Source organism: Heloderma suspectum, chromosome 2 (assembly GCF_057233095.1).
Source record: "Heloderma suspectum isolate Gila_16-S chromosome 2, 16-S_ref, whole genome shotgun sequence".
NCBI classification, from domain to species: Eukaryota; Metazoa; Chordata; class Lepidosauria; order Squamata; family Helodermatidae; genus Heloderma; species Heloderma suspectum.
In genome coordinates, this window is record NC_139459.1 from 220,371,876 (window position 1) to 220,388,229 (window position 16,354).

The 16,354-nt window shown below is 45.9% G+C and overlaps 1 protein-coding gene across 1 annotated transcript in view; it reads left to right on the forward strand.

The window, feature by feature from the left end:
* The window catches only part of MYO15B (myosin XVB), a 100,805-nt gene that overhangs the window by 41,940 nt on the left and 42,511 nt on the right, over nt 1-16,354 (forward strand). The window contains exons 13-24 of the mRNA XM_084829783.1: nt 809-939; nt 1,309-1,404; nt 3,235-3,470; nt 3,557-3,735; nt 6,733-6,805; nt 8,794-8,991; nt 9,089-9,183; nt 9,916-10,013; nt 10,229-10,310; nt 11,737-11,850; nt 12,962-13,056; nt 15,303-15,803. Coding sequence (XP_084685909.1) covers nt 809-939; nt 1,309-1,404; nt 3,235-3,470; nt 3,557-3,735; nt 6,733-6,805; nt 8,794-8,991; nt 9,089-9,183; nt 9,916-10,013; nt 10,229-10,310; nt 11,737-11,850; nt 12,962-13,056; nt 15,303-15,803 — 1,898 coding nt within the window. The remainder of the gene's footprint in view (nt 1-808; nt 940-1,308; nt 1,405-3,234; nt 3,471-3,556; nt 3,736-6,732; nt 6,806-8,793; nt 8,992-9,088; nt 9,184-9,915; nt 10,014-10,228; nt 10,311-11,736; nt 11,851-12,961; nt 13,057-15,302; nt 15,804-16,354) is intronic.

Below are 16,354 nucleotides of genomic sequence, written 5' to 3' on the forward strand. Positions count from 1 at the left end.
CTTACCCTTCATGAATTCTGTCAGATCCCCAGTGTTTACTGTGCCACTGCAGCACTGTTTTTTCCACAAGCGCTTTTCAATGGCATAGTAAAAATCTGTCTAACTGCATGGGGATCTTGTTCCCAAAAATGCTTTTTGTGTGTGGCCAACCTCAACATGAGTACATTGCAAATGCCAATCTGTGTGGCTGTGTGCCCATGTGGCTTGATCTTAAATGGTTCCATGGGGCAGAGGTGGGGGGGAGAGGCGGTAGCACTTCAGCTGGAAAAAGAATCCTCTGGAATGATTAGACACCAGCTTTCATTGCATAATAGCATAGCATTTCCCACTGGTAAGCAAAAGCCTACACTGAGGAAGAACAATGAGCTGAAACTGAGCAAAGAACTCTTTTCTTTAGTAGGCTTCAAAATGTCAAATACCTACTGTGACTTTGTAATGCAGCTTCAAATGCTCACAAGTGCATATGTGCTGAGACTATGCTAAGAACCCATGTGTTATTCGTAAACTTGTGGGCCATTGATCCACCATGTGCTATGTCTGCACATGCAAGCATTGCCCACTCCAGTGTGCTTTATTGGAGAAGGAGGTCCCTCTCTCTCATGGTCTGAGGCTACCGTGGCTTTCCCTGCAGCATCCTAATGAGGACGTTATCTGTCAGAGGCCTAATTGTGTCCAGGCAGGCAGACAGTAGTATGGCAGCTTGAAAATAATCCACCTCTTTGCTGGATAACTACCACACGTTTACCCCGAGGAAGCATGGGCAGCACCTCACCACTCTGAGTTAACATGATTTTTTCCTCTCTTGCAGGTTCCCACCATGCCCAGACTAATCGGGTCACAGAAGTTTCCCCTCCCGAGGTCAAAGCAAAGGCTACTCTCTCTCTGCCCCCTGACATCGACAGCTTTCCCTTCTCTACCTTTATGCGGTCTCACTTCCAGGTAAGACGTTGTTGTCAGAAAGGCAGAGTTCCTCAGAAAAGCCCTCTTTTCTCCACTCCCTTTCCATGTTTATTGCCCAGTAGCTCAAAGTCCATCCGTGTGATGGGCCGAGTGTTTTGTGGGAAGGAGGGCTCCAACTCTTTCCTCCTCTCAACCCTCCATCCTATTGTGTTTCTGGTCCTTCCCCCTCGCCTTTACAGGCAATTCTGCCACCATGGGGCAGGTGAGTGGGGGAAACAAAGGTTGCCCCACCTGACAACAGCAGTCCTCGCTCCAAGAAGGGTGCACACGGCAATGCACTTGCATGGCCTAAATACTACAAGCGGTGGCACTCGCGAACTCAGCAACTCTGCCCATCATCCCTTTTAGGAAATGAGTTTCCCTGCCCTCGGGCAGCCCCTGCAGCAGCCTTTGACCCGACTGGATGCTGAGCAGAAGCAAAGAGCTCTGCAGCTGAACAAATTGGTAAGAAAAGGAATGAACAAGCAAATAGTACAGTATGCATGGCTGGAGACAAGCGAGAGGGGTGTGTGTGTGTGTTTCCAAGAAACCGAAGGTGCTTTGGAAAAAAGATTGCAGCTCTTGGTGTGTACAGTCATGCTGATTTTGCCTCTGGTAAACGAGTTTTGCAAGGTTTTCGTACTAATTTCTTCTAGAAACCTGCAAAAGCTGTCTGACCAGAGGCCCTAGTGGGACGAAAGGGATATGCATGTGCACCATGGGAAAGCATGCCTCTCTTAAATCACATTCAGATCTCTTAGAAATTATTACTAGCAGGGCTGGGGGGTGAGAGAGAGGGAGGGAGTTGTGGGGGATGGATGGCTCAGATGCTCTCTGAATAGACTTTTGTGGGCTACGTACCTCTTCAGATAGGGATTGTGAGCTGCCAAGGCAAATCCTAGACATTTGAGTTCTTTAAAACAGTTCTCTTCAAACAGCGACTCTGTTGGCTGTTGTGGAATTCAGAACAGGCAGATGCTCAGCAACTGGGAACAGAAGGGAAGGAGGGACTATGGTTGTACCTCAGCTGAGTATGAAAGTCTGAACCCTACCTTGTTCTCCCTTCATTCCGCAGGACTTTGAAGGTCAAAAGGAGACTTGGGTATCTCTTTAGCTAGACACCCACCCCAGCATGCCCCCTGTCTTCCCTTTTCCTCACTGCTGGATGTGTGCATAGTCATTGAAGAAAGGAGTGCGGAAATAGGGGGGATGTGGGCCTCCAAACCCAGAGCAGAGGAATGACTCTGCCACCCTCCTCCTTCCTCATCCAGCCAGTCTCTCTGGCTTTCTCCAACACACTCTTGCCTCTCTCTCCTCCTTTCACAACATTCTTTTCTACCACCTTGAATCCTCTTGTCAGGAGATTACAGACCCCAAAGTGTGATTTGGTATCTGTTCACATAGGATGGCCCAGGCTATGTTTAGAATTGTTCCTAAGGGCTCACACAGCCTTTGTTCTGGTAAGGAGTAGCTGAGAAATTATTACTTCCCTCCAGAACCTCTTGCTGGTTGGTTCTGGAGGGAAGCTCCACAATGCCTTTCAAGAGAGAAAAGAAAGGAGGCATGGTGGGAGGAAAAGGAATCATAGTTATGACTGGGAATGGATCAGAAGATAATCAGTAAAGTGTTATTTGGAATACTGGAATTTCTTTGTTATGGAGGAAGGGGCAGGCACAAACACGTTAGTATTCCCTATCTATCCAGCTGCAGTTAGACTTCTTATTTATAAGGTCTGAGAACAGAGACCATGGAGGAAGGAGATCATTTTCTAGGTGTGAAGTGATCATGGAGAGTGGCAATGATTAGGGCGGAGAGAGACTGAGGGAGGAAGGTCAGGGCCACCGTGATAAGTATAAATTTATGACTTTTATTACATGTTTGTACTACACCCCTCCACAGGCCACTGTTCAATGATTCTTGAACAAGCACTTCCTTTTCACCAATCATTATTTGGAAGATCCTCCTTTTAAAGTTTTTAATCAGTTTTTCTTGCATTATAGGAAGGAAAATTACCTTTTACTCCAAAATAAAAAAAATGCAGAGAGCTCCAAATATGGAGCTCCAGTGTAACACGTAATTTTGCCCTCAGAATCCAAGTGAAGCTATCTGCTTTGGGCACACATTTCCCTCTCTCCGTTTCTGCATGTCATTTAAAAGAAATGGGCTCCAGTCCAAGCACAGGCAGGTGATGGGGGTTGGGAGGAGATGAGGTCCATTTGATTTTTCAGTTAAAATCCACCTCCATCTAAAGTGGCACTGACTGTCTTTATTGTCTGTTCACCGGTCTCCTTACAGATCCTACGATTCATCCATGACAAGGAGCTGCAGGGCTGGCAAGAAGAGCTCCTGGGGAAGTACATAGCAAGGTGTGGGCTGGGCAGCCTCTCCATGCGCAATGAGCTGCTGAGCCAGGTGGCCACCCAGGTGTGGAAAAACCCAGATTTGGAGCAGTGCCAACGAGGCTGGGTGTTGATGGCTGCCCTGCTGGGTACCTTCACCCCTTCTCCAGCCTTGGGGAAGCCCCTGCTGAAGTAAGAAGGGTTTTCCTTCAGTTTTTGACACCAGGCATTGAGACCATGGGAAAGTTCACTAAGGATCCATCCTTGTTGGTTTACAGGTTTGTGTCAGACCATGGTCTGGAGGGGTACAATGGTGTGTGCCAACATAAACTCCTGACATCAATGAAGGGAATGGGAAGTGATCCAGAGGTGTCCCGTAGCTTTCCTCCCACCCGGCTGGAGTGGACCACCAACCAAAGGAAAGGCAAGATGGTGCTGGATGTCTACACCTATAAAGGTAACCGTTGGTTGTGCAGTTTTCCCATTCAGCACAGACAGCAGGACTGTGGGAGCAGCAACATTTCTAATAACCAGGAGGAGGGCACTGGAACTGCCTGTGGAGTGCAATGAAACTGGGTTGTTCTGAGAGAAAAAAGTTATACGACAGACTACTATTCTACCATGAAGAATTCTACTGTGCTGCCATTTGTGTCAAAGTAGGAGGAATGATAGTGCAACAAAACACCCTTTCAAAAAGTTCAGTTCTGTTCATTTGGACCTGAAGAACGATAACGTCCCACTACAAGAGTTAATTTACTCAGCAGTGTTAAGATGATCGTATTATCAGCAATTACTGCTGCTGTGATCCATAATTTTGCATACGTTTAAGCACTAATTGAATTATCACAGTCTGAACCTTTTTCATTCCATTGCCATTTAACTCCAGCCTTTTAACCCCATTAAATTCAATTTCCCCGCCCCTCTTCACCCACGTCTGATCACACAGCTGAGGATCACACTCCATGCATCTCATGAAGCGGGCTCCAGACCGTGACAGTTTATCTCATAATAAAATGTGTTAGTTAGGTGCCACAACAGGATTCTTTGTTGTCTTTTAAAAAGAACAAATCTTGCCACTAATGTTACAACTGCATGGACACTAGCTGGCCCTTGCATTTGTGGGCACAATCTTATGTACTATGACGCTCTTACCTTCTGGTATAAGGGGCAGTTTACTCAACCAAGGGATATCTCAGAGCCCAGCTGGATGCCCAGTAATTATCCAGATGGTTTAGCAGATCTCTTGCTTTGCTTGGTTGAGAGGAGAACTCAGAAAGGCCTTGCTAATGAGCCACATGGAACCAGAGACAGCACTGCTCTTTAGGTAAATCCAGACTGGAGGTTTTTCATTCATTTATCTGTCACCCAATGTTCCTCTTAAGTGCTTTACTTCTGGACCTTTTTCTCTCTGTACCTCATGAAATAAATTAAAGGCCGGCTTGTGATTGTCTGGACAGAAATCTCATCCCATCCCTCTCCCTGATCAACCATGTTGTTGGGGAACGTGGGCGGGAGGGTGCTCTTGCACTCATGTCCAACTTGTCGGTTCCTGCTCGACAGCTGGTTGGCCATGAACCGAATGCTGGACTAGCTGGACCCTTGGTCTGATCCTTCAGGGCTCTTCTTATGTTCTTAATGCTTCCCTTTCATTCTCAGAACTTTTTTCTTTATTTTAAGGAAAGGAAATGTAATGGCAAACTTACTTTGACTGGGCTTTCTATCATTGTAGCATTGTAAGGGAGAAAAAGGAAGAATAATTGAAACAGTCTAGATTTATGTTAACTCGTCACTTTCATTCCATCTGGTATTCCTGACAAGAGTGGCCTGTCTAGACTCCCCCTATTTGAAATGGTAAACTCACACCCGTTTCTACAAATGCTTTCATATTGTACCCAGTCGATCTGAGCCAAGCTGATGGGGCTGGACTCCAACCAGGAAACTATTCATTTTGGGTTCCTGCCTTACCTGGGATCATTTCAAGGTTGCCTGTTCGAGGACCCCAGGCTCCGTCAGTTCCGTCAGTGCTGGAGCCTTTTCGACAGGGTTGGTGTTGCAGGCTTCTAGGGTCATAAGCTCAGCAGGTGGAGCCCTCTGCTCCCATGTGGTCCATCTAGACAGTTCCCCTTTCCTGCCCCTTCCACTATCTCAGCAGAAGCAAGGCATATGGGGAGGAAGGAATTCTTCCCCAAGGCAACTTGATGCTAGAGGCTGGGGGAAAGGATTTGTATGTATGTATTTATTACATTTCTATACTTCCCAGTAGCCGAAGCTCTTTGGGCCATTCACATGGAGCTTCCCTTGCAACATATGGCTTTGCTCTCTTGCATAAATCACTCGGAACTCTCTTTTCTTGGGGGACATGGGTCAGCAACTTTCTGAAATGCACCTGCTCTCTGTGGCATACTATAGTCTGAACTGCTTAGGTTGATATGTGAGAATGGTTGCAATGGAAGCTGGCCTTGACTTTAGGCAGGGGATTCAACAGGTGATTCCAATCTCCTCCCCACATGCGCAGTGGAGTGAGAAACACATGGGCCCAAGGCTCACCATGACATTCCTGTCCAGGTTCCCCAGCCTCCACCTCAACAAACCCCTCAGGAAACACCTGCTTTCACCATGATGCATTCTTGTAACAAAACCAGAGTTTGTTATTATGTCTGAATTTGTCTAGCTTCTTACAGCAGTTTCTTTGGAGGGGTGGTGGGCAACTTGTGGCCCTCCAGATGTTTTGGCCTACAACTCCCATCAGCCCTAGCCAGCATAGCCAACGGTGAGGGATCATGGGAGTTGTAGGCCAAAATATCTGGAGGGCCACAAATGGCCCACCCTTGGACTAGAGGACCCCTGATATCTTCCACTTCTGCGATGCAATTTTTTTGCCATTTGTGTGGCATCCCATCCGTCCTCAGTAATGACTTTCGCTATTTCTGCATGCCCTTAAAGTAAATTTGTTTACTTCAAGTATTCATATGCATACTTAGTTGGCAGTCATTTCCATTGATCTCAGCAGGACTTACTTCTGAGTAAACATGTATAGCATTGGGGCTATCTGTCTAGCATCGCCCCTGCCTTTGCGGAGTGCTGCCGACTTTCAGATGTAAGAGCTAATGGTGAACTCATTCTCTGAGTGTGGATCCTTATATAACCAAAATAGCACCATCCACATATAAGCGGGAGGTATCAGCAGGCTCAGGGGAGCCTCAAGGTTTGCAGAAGCACAGAAAACCTTTAGAACCCCCCCCCCCCGCAACCCCAGCAACAACCCAATGAGGGCTGAGCATGCTCGGTGGGCATTGAATGCTGACTGATGGGGCGAGGGTGGAATGGAATGGCGTATCCTGGAAGAAAGCTTGGCGGGCTGACTAGAACCTTGAATAGGAGCGCTTCCCACTGTGACATTTTACCAAAGGTCGCACCTGTCAAGGTTTTCCCATTCCGTCTTTCTCTGTTTTAGAGGAGAGGCTTTCAGCTGAAGTGGAGTCCTGGACAACAGGAGAGCAATATGCTGGTTGGATTCTGAGTTCAAGGTACATCCAAAGGCCAAAGTATTTTTTGTTTAATCTGACAACTCTTCTCAGATGCCAGAGCTATTGCTCTTTCAGATTAGGAAGGCGCTGGTGCTGTTAGCCTGCTGTGCAGCAGCGGAATGATGCATCTCTCTGTACCAGCAGGAGGGCAAAAATGAGGCTCCATCCAAGGTCCAAATACGCTGTGCAATCCAGTGTTGGGCTGTAGCCAGGAGCAGCGACCCAAGAAGTAGGGGCAAGGCTCTTTAGGTAAATAATGATGCAGGTCGGAACGTCGGAAGCTGCCTTACACCGAGTCAGACCCTTGGTCCATCTTGCCCGGTGCCGTTGACACCGACTGGCAGCAATGGCTCTCCAGGATTTCAGGCTTAACCCTAGCTCTTCTGCATGCAAGCAGGTGCTCTACCCCTGAGCTACAATACTACATTCTCACCTCAGGCAGTTGGTGTCAGGCTAATGGTCAACGATTATGGGAGTTGTAGTCCAAAACATCTGGATGGCACCAGGTTGGGGAAGGTTGCTCTGGGGCGTTGATGGTGTTTGTATGCCTGCATATGCGCACAGTGTGTGTGATGTGTCTGTGAATGGGCATCTGCAGGAAGGGGCAAGGGGGTGCAGTCCCCCCCCCCCGATGAGATCTAATCTATAGATTCCCAGGTTTCATTAAAAAAAGCAAGTCTCTATAGTGCTTGTAGAAACCAAGATATGAGGCTAAATTTTCAGCCACTATTTTGCCCATTAGTGGAAAACTAGCCTGTTCCTGGCTTCCAATGTTTTAAGCCAATGAATGAATCGTAGAATCATAGGGTTGGAAGGGGCCTACAAGGCCATCGAGTCCAACCCCCTGCTCAATGCAGGAAGCCTGATTCCCAGGCGGTCTCCCATCCAAGTACTAACCAGGGCTGACCCTGCTTAGCTTCCGAGATCAGACAAGATCAGGCACATCCCCTATTCTGGCCTCTGTAAGTCACAGCAATAGTTCACACACACACACACACGGACACACACACTGGATGTGTTAACCCTTCTGGGTATGTTAAGCCTTTGTGGGGGGTTTCCCTGTTAGGAAGTAATTGCAGCCTCATAAAAAAAAAAATTAGAAATCCAGGAGTTTGGGCAGTAGCAGTAGGTCTATCAAAAAAACAACAGGTAGCAGCAAAGACAGGAATTCATTATCTTTCTAACTCAGGTCATGTTAATATTTTTTCCTGAGTTTATAAACATTAAAAAATTACCTTGACAATGTGTGCAGATAAAGTTCATAATTATTATACCCATATTGCAGGAGGCAGGGCTGTAGCTGAGAAAGTCTAGGTTACATCTGTCCTGTAAAGTGGCCCAGTGCTGTTATTTCCATTTTTCAGTGGGGGTGGGGGTGCGGGTGGTTTAGAGTAGTGTAAGACAACTCTGCAGCGTAGTCCACTGTTATCCAGCCTTCCGGTGTACTGGTGCTTTAGGGAAATGCAGATGGGGCTGTGACGTTGATTGTAGCAGCAGTGCCATTTATTAAGGGCTAGAGGGGGCTGCTTGTGTGTATATAGCTTTAAGAGAACCTGTCACTTTTAGCTCTCACAGGAGGGCCTCTCCCCATCTCTCCCTTAGTGTAGGCCTTGGAGCTGAGACACTGTGCCATGTAGCCCCTCAGACGTTAGTGTTTTCTCATGTATTGTAGTAATAAATAACCCTGTTGCGAAGGTACTTGAATCTACTGAGTGTTGCCTACATAGCAGAGCTTAGGAGTGGACTGCAAGCTGAGCAGGAATCCCCCCACCCCACCCCACCCCACCCCATCCCATATTAACCATGCCCTTCACCCTGCAGTGGCTGTTGGCCCAAGAGCCATTACAGGACGCAGATACTGGAGGAATAACATTTACTTCTTCCCCCAACCCCCACCTCACACCTTACTTCTGTTTCTACTCACTCTTTTATGGCATCTCCCACTTTCCTCCCTGTGACATGATGACTTTTCACTCTGCTGCTCACAGGGGCCTGGATACAGTCCCTCGTGGCTGGTCTGTGTCCATGTTCACAGGTGATGTGTGGCAAGACTTGGCGGGCTGTGACTTTGTGCTGGATCTCATTGGAGAAATAGAGGAAGGCAGCTGGCCCTCTCAATCATGCCCTGATTATCCTATAACCCCTGAGCAGGATCAGGGCTACTCCCAACAGAGCCCTCCAGAGAGGTCAGTGACTCCTTCCTTGCCACTTGTCCCCTGCAGCCTCTCTTGTCTTCCCAGAAATCTCTGCTTCTGTGACTTTACTGGTTTTCTTTTCTGACAGGATGCTCTTCAACATCCCTCCTGCACCAGGCATTCAGGCACCTTCCTTCCCCCCACCCTCCCTGCCTTCAGACAATGACAGTGATGTGTATCCAGGTGAGCCCCAGTCTCAGGGTGGGGATTCCCATGAAGCTGAGCAGAGCTGAGGAGTGTGTGAGTCATTGGTATGGTATGGGTTGAATTCTGGGTTGTTGAATTCTGGGTTGTCGTGATGTGTGAATGCAGCTGCGCTAACACACCATTTTTTTTAAACCACAAACAACCCAGAAAGAATACCCATAGCTTGTTGTTGGGCTGTGAACTCTTGGTTGTTTAAGCCATGGTTCGTTGTTTTGTGGAAACCTGGAACTGCGGGTTGTTCATGAGATGTTTCGCTAGGCTACAGAGGCAATGGGCAAAAGTGGTCAAATTAACCAGCCACTGTACGTGCCAGTACTAGGACATCACAAAGGCATTTGGGATACTCGGGGGGAGTGGGCAAAGAAGAAAGACATGATTAACCCAGAGACTGAGAAAACAAACCATGGTTTATTCAATTATTTGCCAGGCAAACCCTGGGTAGGGCAACAAACCAAGGGATAAATATACTGTGGGGTAGCATTATGTGAAAACTAGGCTGTTGTCTCTGGTTTCTGGGTGTTGAAGCAGTGAGGATTGCATGTGTGCATGTGGATCAGTCAGCTGGACTTGGACCTGTGGGTGGGAGATTTACCAAGAAAATATGGAGGAATGGAATTAGCTTGGGGAAATGAGAATGCTAAGAATGGTGCTGGAGAGTGGGGAAGAGCTTTTTGATCGGAAGGATCTGATTTATTCCCACCGAGCCAGGCGCCAGAGATAGATCAAGATCCCCCAGAGAGCTGGATCACTATGTGGATGGCCTCTTCATGCCACTGCTGCATAATGGCTCCAATACCCATCTGTATGTAAGTCCAGTCCTTTCTCACCTCCTTCTGCTCTTTCTCTCATACGCTCCCATTTGATGGTCTACCTTTCTTTTGTTAGCCTTTAGATCTGCTTGTGGTGGTGACAGAGTTGCTGCCAGTTAACACCTCTCAGATTTCTGATCTCCAAGCCAGGAGAGTTCGATCACCTGTGTACTCAATGCTGGGCTTTCTCTTTCTTTCTTGTCTCTCTGCAGGATATGGAGAGTGAGGGGAGCCTCACTGGACGCATGAAAGGAGGAGGGAAAATTGGGCCCACTCGGCAAGGAGCCTTTACAGGTGTGAGTTAGCACAAGGGTAGGAAAGAGCCTTGGTTTGTACCTGGTGGGAAAGTGTCCCTATTTAGAGTGCTGCTGTTGCCAGTGGTGGGTCTTCTTTCAGCAAGCATGCACTCCTATGTGGAATCATATCGCGCTGTTCATGCTGTTGGTAGTGAACATTGAGCTTCTTCACCTGCCCACTTCTGGTAAGTGAAGCCATATGAAGTTAAAGGTATGGAGCTCTATCAGGTCTGGAGGAACACACAGCCTACAAGATCCTGCTCTGTTTAGATTATATTACTTCTCTCAATATAACCCTAGAGTGACAGAAAGCTTTTTTGGGGACTCAGCCTGCAAGATTGATCTCGGAAAGGAATCACTTGACTTTTTTCAGACATTAAGCATGTCTAACGGTCCTCTGTCTTTGCCTTTCCACCTCTTTCTTTCTTTCTTTCTTTCTTTCTTTCTTTCTTTCTTCCTTCCTTCCTTCCTTCCTTCCTTCCTTCCTTCCTTCCTTCCTTTCTCTCTCTCTCTCTCTCTCTCTCTCATTAATATCCTACCTTTGCATCAAAAACTGGCATTCAAGATGGCCAACAATAACACCTAGATTAAAAACAAAATCTTAATTACAACATAACATAAAAACAAATAAATTAAAAACACCATTAAAAACACAACAACAAGAGAAATACATAGAGCCAACCGCCCCCCCTTCAGCAACAGAAAACTCTCTTCAGCAACAGCATTGCATTTCTGATAAAATGGTTCCCTTCCTCAGAGCCAAAGGGTAGTAGGAAGCTCTTTCCCCTCCCCTCGCCATATTAGGGTATGTTGACCATCTTACTTCTCCGACTAGTAGAGGGATGTTGCAGCTTAGGCAGGAGCTTATTACAGAAGAATTTAACATCCCTCTTTCTCACTCTCTTCCAGCCTTCCCAATCCTTTCTAACTATTCAGTAGATTAGTATGTCTCTGAAACACACTTAAGGTTTACTTTCATTGCATGGTATTGTTATCCTTGCTGGTGTTTGCTTGCTTCTTACTGAGGAAGAGACTCCATGGGATACCCAAGATATATGATAAATCACACAAATATACATACATTTTTTTCTTTTTGTTTGTTTGAGATGATCAAGTATGATTACTGAGATAACAAAATATATTACAATATGATGGATAGGACAAATGACTGAAGTGACATGTATATTGCTGAAATAATTAAATGGATGATGAAATCTATATTTATTTGCATCTCCTCTGTCTATCTGTTTATTATTTAATGCAATCATTTTTAATGTATGGAGTGTGTGAAGATTTGTAGTTAATAGAAACCTGGGGGAATTATCGAATGCATGTGAGCAGAACCATCAGTGAGTTTTGTTGTTTTGACTAGGGGTCACTTTCACATGAGACACAACAAAACCATCTTTCTTTCCATCCATCAGGCTATCCAGGAATGATGAACATGCCAGCTTACCAACCTATGCCAGCTATGGGGGGAATGATGCCAGCAACCATGCCTATGATGCCAGGGCTAGGTGGAATGGGAACAATGCCAGGTAACAAAAATACAGAAAACGGCTTGAGGGCTAGAACTGGGATGAAGTTGTGTGGAGATTTCTGGGGAAGAAAAGCCTTCTGTGCCGGCCTCTCTGCAGTAGACCATTGTGTCCCTTTGCCTACTGCCAAAATTGGGCTTTCCCAAACTGGATGATGAAATGGTATGAGGGTAAAAACAAGTTTATTCCCCTCTGCTATGAATCCTGTAAAAGAATATGGAATATATTTTGTCATTGTAATTCCATTTCAGAGTCATATTTTTTTTTTAATTATGTGTAAATAATTTTAACAATTTTCACATTAAAATATAGATACGTGGTCAGTAATAGAAAATAGAATAATTATAGCCTATGCATAAAACATGCAGGAAATGAAAACTACAGCATAGACAATAAAATCAGAGTCATATATGTAAATAAAGCAAGTGATGGACCAATGACAAAGAATTCATGCCCGGTGAATGCTTTTTATAGTAAAAGTAAACTACAAACCTAAAATGGGCTGAACTTACAAGGCTTCAATATATCTATAAAGTTTTGTATTTTGGGAGCTGTGCTGCTGATCTGTCAAAATCTCTGGCATATTCAATGAATGAACCCCAAGTAAGCAGAAAGCTCTCTGGTTTAGCTCAGTCCATGCTAACTTTAATTTAGTACATACCCTCCTCAACAATTAGAAAATCCCACACTTTGTCAAACCATTGGAGAATTGAGGCAGAACAAGAAGAAATCCATTTTAAAGCTAACTCTAGCTTAACTGCCAACAATGAATATGAAACAAAGGTGAGTGTTGACTTGGGTTTTACCTATTGATGTCAAAATGTCACAAAATATCAGCTGAATCTAAAGGAGAGTCATGTTTTTTCAAGCTTTTGGACTCACTGAATATTGAAAGGGTTTGGGGTTTTTTTTTAGTATGGAATTGTGTTGAATTCTGCAATCCTTTGTTGTTGTTGTTGTTCAGCCCTGACAAATCAAAGCACCACCCTGAAAAAAGCCCCTCAGGTTGTGCAGCATTTAATAGGATTAGCCATATCATGTGAGGGTGCTGAACATTTACTTTGTGACTTTTCATAGCCCCCCCCACACACACACCCCCTCTCTCTTTCAGCTATGGTTATGCCTCAGCCCATGGTGCCATCAGTGGATCCCAACCAAATGGCAGCACAGCAACAAGCCTTCATGAACCAGCAGGCCTTGCTCATGGTAAGGTAAAGGGTTTAAGATGGGGCTGGCCAACCTCTGGAGGTCCGGAGGCCATTTCTGCCCCCTTGGACACACCCCTGCAGGCTGCACCCTCCCACTCCTGGTGGGGCTGAAAAAAATGAGCTAATTAAAAGATGGCATATGGAGTGGTCACAGAACACCAAGAGGGTCAAAATTAGCTTGTTCGCAAAAAGGGTAGAAAGGGGGTCAAAATGGCTCCGGGAGAGAGCAGAGGACAGGAAGGCCTGGCATGCTATGGTCCATGGGGTCACGAAGAGTTGGACACGACTTAACGACTGAACAACAACAAGATGACATTTTATATTTATTTATTTATTGTTTGTTTGTTTATATAAATAAATAAATAAATTTGGAGGGGCAGCAGGGGCTGCATGTGGCCCATGGGCTGCATGTTGCCCAACCCTGGTTTAAGAGCACGAGCAAAAGCAGGTGTACAGTGAGCTGTGTAAACTTTTTTTTTTTTATGTATTATTACATTCGTATCCCACCTTTCTTCCATCATGGAACTCAAGGTGGCTACATGTGGTTCCCATGTGGCCTCCCGTCCAAGCACTGACCAGATCCAGACCTGCTTAGCTTCAGCAAAGTGGCTGTCTCAAGTGCCTTCAGACTATGCCCTGGGACTGTGTTGTTCCTTCAGCCACAAATCTTGCCTAGCCTGCCAATTGTGTTCTATATGTGCCTGCCATCGTGACAAGGGGGCTATCTTCACAAGCAATTTAGTGAGAATTTCGAGCAATCTGAATTCCTTTGCGACAGATGCTGTCACCAATCCGCTGCCAACCAGCCGCTTCCCTCTTGAAAAGCCACATTTTCTGAAACTTCTTTTACTCCGACTGAAAATGGCTCCCTGGCTGTTTTACCACAGTGTGCCATGTCGCCCCCCCGCCCCCGCATTAAATCCTGGGTGTGCCTCTGTGACTTGGCAGTGATGTGGTCAAGGGAGTGGGACACCCCATTCCCTCTTGTTTCCCCAGTGGAAGTAGTTTTTCCCATTGAGAAAACCCCCAGGAGCACAGCAGTGACCCCTCGTATTACCGCAGTAGTGGGAACACTCATTCATCTTAGGTAGCCTGCTTTTATTCTTTAACATATCCCCCCCTTCTGTGCATGTTTGCTCAGAAGTAAGAAATAAATCTTGCTCCCCTGCAGTGAAAGGGTTAAAGGCTAACTTTAGTAACTTGGCCTAAAGTGCTCTTTCGCTTCTCCGATGCTCTCTTAAATCGCTATTGCGATGCTGTGCTTCTTTGATGTTCTATCGTTTCTCTGATGTAAAGTTGTTTCTCCGTTTTTCTGTGAAGTCCCTTCTCTGCTTTATTGCAGTAATGATCTTTCTGGTTTACGGGAGCTTCTAATTGCAAGGACGGAGAAGGAGAAAGGGAGAAAGGGGGGGTTGGAAGCAATAACTCCAGGGCAGAGTGCTGGAATGGGGCAAAATTGCGGGGGGAGGCTGCTCTCAAGGGGATACTTCAGATGCCGCACTAAAGAACCAGGGATTTCGGCTTCTTCAGGGAAATCTGCACACATGGGGAAAATTAGTTGCTCTCCATTCATAATAATGTAGTAGCTAGCAGGGGAGAGCCTGGGCAGGACCTGGAAACAAGCCTCTCTCATTGGTTGAGCAGCCCCTGCCAGTTTGATGATGTTCAGTCCTACTCCCCCCACCCAGAAGTATGTTCCTTTCAAGTGCTGTGTGACCCCTGAAAACCAGATTTTAAAGTTATTGTACACTTGGCTTATCTTGCTTCATGTGTCCCTGACAGACCAAAGCCAATTCCATGAAAATCTGGGTAATACTCCAGCGCACTTCTCATTCCATTGTCATGAAGATCCCCTCCTGAAGAAAATGTTTATTATGAAGTACAGAGGCCATGCTCCAATCCAGTGTCAGATCTTGGGGCTAGTCTCAGTAGCTTCATGTCAACTCTTTTCTCCAGTATAACCAGTGGAGTCAAAGTCCTACAGACTTGATTGGTTAAAAACCTGAAACCAGAGTATTGCTGTATTAGTTAGACCAAATAAACCATTAAGAGAGTAGGATGAAAATAAAGAGACAGGAGAAATATGGACATGTTCAGTAAAAAAAAATCAAAGTGGGCACCATGTTTTAGCTAGGGGTTAGTTCCAGGTCTGAACGATTGAACATTATCGGCCTAGTTCCTGTATGGTGGACATGAGTGCATAGAGTAAATAAGCATCATGAAAATTTGGATTCTGTGTTGCAGGCTCAGCAAATGACTCTTCAAGCCATGACTATTTCCCAGCAACAGCAGCAGCAAAGGGAGAAGTCTTTTGAGTCTTCAAAACCAAGGCGATCATCACCACAGAGGAGGTCACCTGAACCTTCAAGGACAAGGCGGAGATCACCACAGAGGTCACCTGAACCTTCAAGGACAAGGCGGAGATCACCACAGAGGTCACCTGAACCTTCAAGGACAAGGCGGAGGTCACCACAGAGGTCACCTGAACCTTCAAGGACAAGGCGGAGATCACCACAGAGGTCACCTGAACCTTCAAGGCCAAGGCAAGCATCACCGAAGAGGAAGTCGCCAGAACTTTCAAGGCCAAGTCGAGCATCATCACAGGAACTGTCTCCTGAATCATCAAGGCCAAGTCAAGATAGTTCTCCTCCATCTCAGCCAGCTCTAGCTCCTAAGCTCAAGAGTCTCAACAGCAGTGACAAAGATGAGTCTGTTCCTGTTCTACCAGAATCTCCGCCTGCACCGGTACTGAGCTCAGAGCATCCACCAAGTATCCCTCAGCAGTAGTGATCCCTATATGACTCTTTTTCTGGGTGGTGTTTCACTCAGCCTAGCATGAGGGGAAAGGATTAAAAAACCCTCTCAGTTCAGCTTGTGAGGCCTGACAGATGACATTCCCCAGATATATCTTATATATTTGTTGTATTTGAATCCTGTCCTTCCTCTAAGGAGCTCACAGTGGCATACATGGGATTATCTAATTTTAATTGAGGCTTGCCTGTATGCTCCATAGCTGAGCAGGGGTTTGAACCTGAGCATCTGGGTCTACTTGGTCTAAGTCCCATATTTGCATACAAGTTACTGGTAAACAAATTTGAGTTTTTTAAATCTCTTAGCTACGCCACAGCTTATATGAATTAATAGAAGTGGCTATACAATCACGAGTCACACCAGTTGTTGGGAGGGGAAAGGGAAAGAAGAATGTCTCCATGGCAACGCTGTGGATAAATTTCCCTTCACAATCCATCTCCAGTTTAGGCCACAATGCATACACCCAGACAACTCTGCTGATTATC